We start from the raw sequence: 9,459 nt of genomic DNA, 5'->3' as shown, positions 1-9,459 counted from the left end.
ACAAACTGTTTCAACGCTCGTCATTTTAATTACAACTTTTAAGTATATAACTTAATTTTATAATTACGTATATTATTTTAGTGTACACTACCTACGAGATTACATGCCAAAGTCCAAAACAAAATATTAGAAGAACTATTAATTTAATTAATTGTTATTTAGAAAAAAATTGTTTCCTAGTGCAATGGTAGTCGAAAGTCTAAAAGTGGAAAGATCAAAGTTGAAATGAGAAAGGATGAAAGCGACGGAGTAAAGACTAGAGACTAAAAAGACTAATGACAGGAGCAATTGCCTAAGCAAGGAGGAATTAGGAGGTACATAATAGAGAGAGAAACAGAAGAATATAAAGAAGAAGAAGAAGAAGAATACGGCGGAGTCTGGTTTGGTTCTGGTTAAAGGTAGAACGGAACGGAACGGCGGAGGCATAGGCGGAGGAACACAGTGGCGGTGTCTCCGGCCAATTATTCAACAACAATGCTTTCATTGAAACTATTTGTATAAACGCTGCCTAATTTCTCCAACTTGGTGTGTGTTTTTATAAATTTATAGTTTATACAACAACATTTCATTATCGAATGTCATTAAATAGCTGTGATTTTAGCCGAAGTGTCGGAATTTAAGGAGTCGGATATATAAAACTTTACCTAGTTTTCCTGGGGCTGTTTCATCGTAATAAAGTTATAATTCTAAATGACAATAATATGGAGTTATGGACGAACAGTAATCTGTATAATTCTAATACAGTACTAATTTAAACTATCTTTGTGCTATACAGATTTCTATTGCTGTCATTCGATTACTAAAATGGTTAAAGGTATATAATTTATTGTTTTTGTTCTTAACTAGCATTATCGCTATTATTTGTTTGTCTCTTGTATATAATTACTTCTATGTTTTATTTAGAAATATATACTTCTACTTGGAATTTTGTCAATTATTGATTTGTTGTAGATAAACATTGTAAATAGTTGATTCTATCAAATTAAGTGACATATCTAATATAATCATACTTATGACTGTTTTTTTATACATAAGTACACATTTAATTAGATTAAACTTTATTATATTTATATGTAAGAGTATTTTAATAATAGTTTTTAGTGAGTATTATGATTAATAGATATTCATAGTCAAAATCAGCTAGTACTGTGACTTTAAAATCAAAAGATGACAAACAAATTAAGGGGATGACAAGTTTGACTCCAAAGTTAATGGATGACCAACAAGTTTTAAGAAATGAGTGGACTATATTTTAGCTAGGGATGATATTTTCATTAACAGAATGAAATGAATTGGGATACATAAAAGAGAATATTTTAAATAAGGGGAATATGGTGATTTGAGAAGAATAAAAAAACACATATTTTTTAACTGATGAATAGTGTCTATCGTACTTTTGTCATTTAATGAAAGAAAAATAGAATTTTTTAAAAGATAGATATATTATTTTATTGAATAATAATTTTGATAATCCAAAGATGAAAACCATAAATATTAAAAAAATATTAAAATAATGTTAGAAGAAAAAATATAGGAATCACAACTATTAAATTTTCTTAACAACGTTAGTAGAAAACATGTGAGAACTATAAGCAATATAAAAATGTTAAAATAAAACTAGTAGAAAATATATGGGGACCATAAGCATTATTAATATATTAAATTGAGTATGAACATGGTTAATTATATCCAAAATTTGTAATATAAATTAGAATAATTCTTTATAAAGATAACAAATAGAATAATCTCAAATGACAAATAGAAATAACTTCAAGGAATGGAGGGAGTATAATCTTAGGAGGTGCTTGGCCAACAGGAATTGAAAGGATAGAAAAAAAAATGTCTCTTGTTAGTATGTCGGAATTGAAATATGAGAATGTAAGGGACATATAAATTTTTTGTGAAAATTTCTGATGAAAAATGTCTCAAGGGAGGAGGGATTACATTTTTCACAGGACCTTTTTTTTTTTTTTTTAATTGAAAGTTGCTGTTTTGGAAAATAATAGAATGGGAAGTTTTTTTTGGTAAATCCTTACCAAAAAGTCTCAAGGCTCAACCTTCTAATCTCACAATTTCCATTCTTATTTGCCAAACACCTCCTAAATATTTGCGTCTAACTTTTTAGTGTTGATTCCTTTTATATTGTGTAGGGTCTTTAAAAAGTGAGAGTCAAGATGTCACTAAACTTGAAGAACCTCTTTTGAATTATGGAGATCCTAATGCAATTAGTAAGCATGAAGTCAAAGGGTGCGATATTGTGACCCCTTATGAAAATGCTGGTCTTTTCAATTGTCTCACTTTCTCTTGGTTAACTCCCTTATTTTCTTTGGGGGTAAAGAAAAAAACTTTAGACCTTGATGATATCCCTCAACTAGGCACTCATAATAGTGTATTTGGAGCATTTCCAGTGTTCCAAACTAAGCTTCTTAAGTCATCATTGCCGGATAATGATCATGGTGTTAATAGTAGTACTAGTAGATTAGTTACTACTGAATTTGGACTTGCAAAAGCCTATTTCTTGTCGACGTGGAAGGAACTTCTTTGGACTGCTCTTTTGGCTTTACTATATACGTTTGCTCGTTATGTTACACCATTTCTCATTGATAGTTTTGTTCAATGCCTTGATGGGAGAGGAAAATTCGAAAATCAGGGCTATTATCTTGTGCTGATCTTTTGTAGTGCAACTTTTCTCGAGGGTTTAATACGAAGACACTGGATATTTAAGACACAACAAATCGGAATTAGGCTTCGTGCAGTAACAACTGTTATGATTTACAATAAATGTTTGATCCTTCCTTCTCTAACATCAAAGTTGGAAGGTGGATGTAGTGGCGGAGAACTTATTAATGCTGTGGCTGTTGATGTCGAGACAATCCAAGGTTTCATCGTGTATATACATGATACGTGGTTAATCTTCTTGCAAATTTTCTTAGCCTTGTTAATACTATACTGTAATTTAGGACTTCTTGCAGCTTGTGGTGCGTTTGTTGTGACCTTATGTTTTATGTTAGCAAATTTTTTTTTTATGAAATGGCAAGAGAAATTTCAAAGAAAATTAATGGGATCTAAAGACAACCGGATGAAGTCGACTATGGAGATTTTAAAGAATATGCGGGTTCTAAAGTTTCAGGGATGGGAAATGAGTTTTTTGTCGAAGATACTTCAACTTAGGGAAGTGGAGATGAAATGGCTGAAGAAGTATCTGTATAGTTCAGTAGTGTTGAATTTTTTCTGTGGATCAGGCCCTACTGTTGTGGCTTTGGTCGCTTTTGGTTCGAGTGTATATATGGGAATCCCACTTGAACTAGGGAAGATATTGTCTGCGCTTGCAACATTTCGGATTCTTCAAGAGCCGATCTTTTTGCTTCCGGATACCATATCCTTGCTAATCCAAGCTTGGGTTTCTCTTGGGAGAATTGCCACTTTTCTTTCCCTTGATGAGCTCCAAGACGATGTTTTACAGAAACTACCATTAGGTAGTTCTAATCTAGCAATTGAAATTGTTGGTGGGAGCTTTACTTGGGATAAAACTTCTTCGTCTACTATCGAAACATTAAAAGATATAAACTTTAAAGTGTCCCATGGTATGAAAGTTGGAATATGTGGTACTGTTGGTGCTGGCAAGTCAAGTTTACTTTCTTGCATTCTCGGTGAAATGCCTTGCATCTCAGGGGCAGTCAAGATGTGTGGGACGAAGGCTTATGTTCCGCAGTCACCTTGGATTCAGAGTGGTACAGTTCAAGAGAACATTTTGTTTGGGAAGCAGATGGACGCAGAAAAATATGATCAAGTACTCGGAGCTTGTTGTTTGAAGAAAGACTTGGAGATCTTGTCGTTTGGTGATCAAACTATAATCGGTGAGAGAGGTATTAATCTAAGCGGAGGACAGAAGCAAAGAATTCAAATAGCTCGTGCCTTATACCATGATGTCGACATTTATCTGTTCGATGACCCTTTTAGCGCAGTAGATGCTCATACGGGTTCTCATATATTCAAGGTATACCATTGCCTTATGCTTTGCTTCTACTCTCATTTGGAATGATTTTTTTTTCATTTGGAATACAACTACTTTGTGATTTTGGATGACAGGAAGTTTTGCATGGTCTTCTAAGTGAAAAAACTGTTCTATACGTTACCCATCAAGTTGAGTTCTTGAACACTGCTGATATAATTGTGGTGAGTTTAGTTTTTAAGTCATCTGCTACAGTGTCACATGATTCGCTAATCTCCTTGCAAATCGCAAATAAAAAAAAAGCAAATTATGGTCGATTTTGGGCTGTTTTTCAATAATATTGAGTGAATCTCGAATTCAAAAGGCGAATTAGTTGGCGAATTATGTTTCACTGGTCTGCTATATTCATTTATTTCATTTTGAGTTCATACAGCACCATGTGTATACTCTATTCTAAATTCGATAACATATACCTTGAAATTCTTGTAGGTTATGAAAAATGGAAGGATTGCACAAATAGGAAAGTATGATGAGATTCTAAATCCAGGGTCCGATTTCATACAACTTGTTGGTGCACGAAGTGCCACAATGTCTACACTTGATTCCAACATGGCAGCAGCAACGGATGGGAATGTCATCGTCAGGCATGGGGTTGTGAATGGTGAAGCGCATGATGAGAAAACTGCGAGTTTGGGAACTGCAGCACAGCTCATAAAAGAAGAACAAAGAGAGAAAGGTGGAGTTGGGTTTTCGGTTTATTGGAAATACGTCACAACTACATATAGAGGAGTTTTCGTGTTCTTCATAATTCTCGCAAATATTCTCTTGCAAGTTCTTCAATTAGGGAGCACCTACTGGTTAGCATGGGCAGCTCCTTCAGCCGATATCCAACCAGTTGTTAGTCGATCTACACTAATGATAGTCTATGCATCCTTCACTCTTGGTATATGTTTTTGCACCGTTTTCGTGGACATTTTTATTGTAATCATAGGATATAGAACTGCAACTACACTATTCAGGAAAATGCTTCAAAGCATTTTTCATGCTCCTATGTCATTTTTTGATGCTACACCTTCAGGAAGAATCCTCAATAGAGTAAGTGACAATTCATATCAAATCTATAATAAACTAGCAAGTAACCAACTCAATCAAAAGCATAAGCTAATGATTGAGGCCCCAGGATATGTTATATGCCCTAACACGCCCCCTCACACAAGAGCCCTTTGGGCTAGAAGAGTGGATGTAGCACAGGCTCTCTTCATGCCTGGCGCTAAATATTCCATTTTAAATGAGGGGTGGTTGAGATTTGAACCCGTGACATTGTCACGTTGGCTTCTGATACCATGTCAAAAAACCAATTCAACCAAAAGCTTATAACTGATTCAGTCTTTTATTGCTAACCAAACAACTTCCTCCCATTTATAGTGCTCAAAAGATCAAAGTGCTCTAGAGACTCAAATTTCCTCCATGCTTGAGGGCGTCATATCTAACGCCATTCGACTATTGTTTATGGTTGCACTGATGTCTACTGTAGCATGGCAAGTTCTGGTCATTTTCATCCCACTGATCTTTGCTTCCATTTGGTATCAGGTAGGATTTGAAGTTGTAATTGTGGTCCCTTAATCGTTTAGCGCCTGCACTAGATCGAAATCTCTAACATAGATCCTTATGTGGTGCATTGATAACAGCAATACTATATGCCGTTATCAAGAGAACTATCACGATTGAGTGGAGTCTGTGAAGCTCCGGTTATTCAATATTTTTCTGAAACAATTTCTGGAATAACAACCATCCGGAGCTTTGATCAAGAGTCAAGATTTCAACCAAGATATATGAAAATCGTAGATGCTTATTCTCGTCCTGAATTTCACAAAGCTGCTGCAATGAAATGGCTGTTGTTGCGGCTGGATACTTTCTCTTGCATTACATTTGCTTTCCTCTTGGTTTTCGCTTTGTACTTTGCAGACAGAATACATCCTGGTATGAATTTTATGTCCCTTTTCAAAATATTCATTTCTGTAGGAAAAAATAACTCATATGTGATTCCACATCGGGTTTATGTGCAGTCAACTATCTTCTTGTGCGGGTCTTATTATTTATAAACCCAATGACAAATTTTATCAATTTCTGTATTCGCTGTTTTTGTTTTCATGTTCAGTGATTGCGGGCTTAGCTGTCACTTACGGGCTCACAATAAATGGGATGCTAGCTGGGATGATATGGTGTTTATGCCACTTAGAAAACAAGATGATATCAGTGGAGAGAATTCTTCAGTATTTGACTATTCCTAGCGAAGCTCCCCAGATAATTCAATCTAAAAGGCCAGACGTTTCTTGGCCATCACACGGGGAAATTAGTATTCATAATTTGCAGGTTCGTTATGCTCCACATTTGCCGCTTGTGCTACATGGTGTGACATGCAATTTTCCTGGAGAACGGAAAACTGGTATTGTTGGAAGAACAGGAAGTGGCAAATCCACTCTGATACAAGCGCTGTTCCGAATAGTTGAACCCACAACTGGTCAGATAATAATCGATGATATAAATATCTCATCCATCGGGCTCCAAGATTTACGGTCAAGACTAAGCATAATTCCTCAAGACCCAACCATGTTTCGAGGAACTATACGGAGCAATTTGGATCCCCTTGAGCAGTATACAGATGAACAAATCTGGGAGGTCTGTTGTCTTTGCTTTATTATGTTTCCTTTAGCTAATTAATTTTTTCTTTTCGTGATTAACAATAACTGTACACTATAGGAATGATTAAACCAGTGCACGATATGAAGCCAAAAGCGTTAAGTAATCTTGAGGATTGAAATGCTCATAGTTTAGTAGCTGCTACTTGTACAAATAAAATACCAGCAGTTGCAAGGACAGCAAATCCCACAAAATTTCCTGAAAGCAAAACAGAAAAGACAAAAAATTAGAACCGAACTTAACATGTAGGATAAGGAGTTTTTGTGTTGGTTAGCTACATAGTCTTTTATCTTTGGCTTATCCTCTTTTATCCTCAATTAGTCTCCACTTAATTATATCTTCTTCTTTGGATTTCTTTACCTTTAGTCTTGCTTGAAGGGGAACATGTGGTATGAGATGTTTTGTGTTGGTTAGCTACATACTCTCCTGGGATAACCTAACAATCTAGACAACTACTTCTATCTAACATTCTTGTCAAAAAGTAGTCGATTTGAGTTGCATTTACTCTGGTTCTAAAAGTCATAAGTTTAGTATATCTCTTCTTAAACCATGTGTTAGTAACCCACAAATCGTAAGAGAGCGCAAAATCCAAAATGGACTCTCCTTTAGTATTCCTAGTTCTATAGTCAAAACCTCCATGACCGTTTTTGTAGCGACTGCGAGTGACTGCAATATACACCTATGTGTCCTTTCAAATCACCTTTGATATAAATACTCTCATTGGTTGGCATATTTTGCACCATATCATTGAGATTTTCTCAGAATTTCCTTTTAGTTATTCTTCTATCCACACTTACGGTGCATAGACACTTATAACATTTAAAATCTCTTTACCATATACGACCTAGCAATCTTTGCATAATTTTCACTACACTCAGGCCGAAGAAGTGCAACAAATCACTGAGTAGGGACAACTCCACGAGAATTGATTTTTGATTCATGATCATAAGCTGTAACTAAGTTTTACTGAGCTGGTTGTCACTAACCTACTAGTCACCCTCCTTCTTTATCCGGACTTAGGAACGGAAATAAGCGACAAGTACTCACAAGAGGAGTTAAAAAACAACATAGTAGTATATACAAATTACAAAGCATTAAACCATAGCATACACAAATTCATCAAGTTATGTGAAATAGTAGTAGTTTCATTAAAACTGATAATATGAACTAAGGTTTCTCATAGATATGCATAGCTTTTATGAACTACTACATAATATTCTGGATTGGTGATAAGACACAATACCTGACGCTAACGTTTTTATGAATTTGCAGACCCTGGATAAGTGCCAACTTGGAGATGAAGTCAGGAAAATGGAGCAAAAGTTGGATGCCAATGGTTTGTCCTAGTTCTTTTATCCCGTCTTAAAGAGTAGAAAATGATCCAATGCTTACATTGTTGTCACATTATTCACTAATCACATTGCGAATCGCGAATCAAAAAAATTAAATTATGGTCAGTTTTAGGCTATTTAAGGGTCATTTTGAGCGAATCGCGAATTCAAAAAGGAGAATTATATTACAATGCTCATACATGTTAGGAATAGTAACATACAACTAAGATTGGATCTATTTTTTCCATCTTTAGGATTGACTAATCATTCCTCATCTCTCAACGAAAATCAAAACTCTGAACTAATCTGTGCAAACATGGTCGTTCTTTGTGATGATTGCAGTTAACGAGAATGGAGAAAACTGGAGCATGGGTCAAAGACAACTAGTTTGTCTAGGACGTGTATTACTCAAGAAAAGCAAGGTGTTGGTACTTGATGAAGCTACGGCCTCAGTTGATACAGCCACTGATAATCGTATCCAACTAACCCTTCGACAATATTTTTCTGATTGTACTATCATCACCATTGCCCACCGCATCACTTCTGTTCTCGATAGCGATGTTGTTGTGCTTCTCAGCCATGGTAAAATCTCATATACTCTTATCTAGTCTAAAACCTATTCAGTAAAATTATGTTGATGCATTGTGCTTTAGTTGTCTCTATATATACTCTAATGTTGATGTGGTATATGCAATTGTTTTTGTAGGGGTGGTTGAGGAATATGATGCCCCTGAGAGATTGTTACAAAATAAGTCATCCTTGTTTTCACAACTTGTAGCAGAATACACAACAAGGTCTTCAACTACACAAATGCCCAACTTGACTAAATGATCTAATACTAATTGGTTTAGCTTGGCATTACATTATATGCATTAGCTGATAACTTGCATTTTCTTGTATGATTATCGATAAGTTATGGGTCTTGGTTGGCAACAACCATACAGTATATAGCATTTTATAGTAATTGATAATTTATTTGTTTGAACAAGTGAAATCACATTTAAGGTGTGAATATTTGATAAAAACTTAGTATCATATTATAGATTTTTTTTACTTTAAAAAGTATAAAGCTTTATTTCCAAATGCTCAAATTTATAGGAATATTTAAAGGTTCTTAGCTTTCAAATCAACTATTATGACACAGTAGTATGAAAACTCGTATAATAAATGTGATTATTGATATAAAAGTATATATAAATATCATTCTCAAAATAAGATGCGATTACATATTATTTTTATCAAGAATATTTTTGATAAGATATTAAATGTTCTAATACATAATGGTTGTATGAGTGAATGATTAACTATTGACTATATAAATATAAATTTCAAAGTAAGATGTAATAGCATATTATCATTATTAAATTATATTTTTAATAAAAAATAATTATTGATATAAAATGCTTATGACACATAATAGGTGTATGAGTGAATACTTAATTATTGACTATATAAATTTCAAAGGATGATGCGATG

At 34.4% G+C, this 9,459-nt stretch overlaps 1 protein-coding gene across 1 annotated transcript; it reads left to right on the top strand.

Moving 5' to 3' along the window:
- Positions 1–243: 243 nt before the first annotated feature.
- Positions 244–9,079, top strand: LOC130797895 (ABC transporter C family member 3-like). The gene is made up of 11 exons (XM_057660683.1): positions 244–525; positions 776–814; positions 2,151–3,997; positions 4,090–4,176; positions 4,442–5,047; positions 5,378–5,542; positions 5,641–5,932; positions 6,111–6,631; positions 7,925–7,988; positions 8,326–8,565; positions 8,690–9,079. Exons 2-11 carry the CDS (start codon positions 805–807, stop codon positions 8,812–8,814), a joined length of 3,957 nt encoding a protein of 1,318 aa, XP_057516666.1. The 5' UTR covers positions 244–525; positions 776–804; the 3' UTR covers positions 8,815–9,079.
- Positions 9,080–9,459: the final 380 nt, after the last annotated feature.

The sequence above is a fragment of the Amaranthus tricolor genome, chromosome 13, assembly GCF_026212465.1.
Source record: "Amaranthus tricolor cultivar Red isolate AtriRed21 chromosome 13, ASM2621246v1, whole genome shotgun sequence".
Classification (NCBI taxonomy): Eukaryota; Viridiplantae; Streptophyta; class Magnoliopsida; order Caryophyllales; family Amaranthaceae; genus Amaranthus; species Amaranthus tricolor.
The sequence above is the reverse complement of the archived record's forward strand: the minus strand, read 5'-3'. Positions and strand labels throughout refer to the sequence as shown.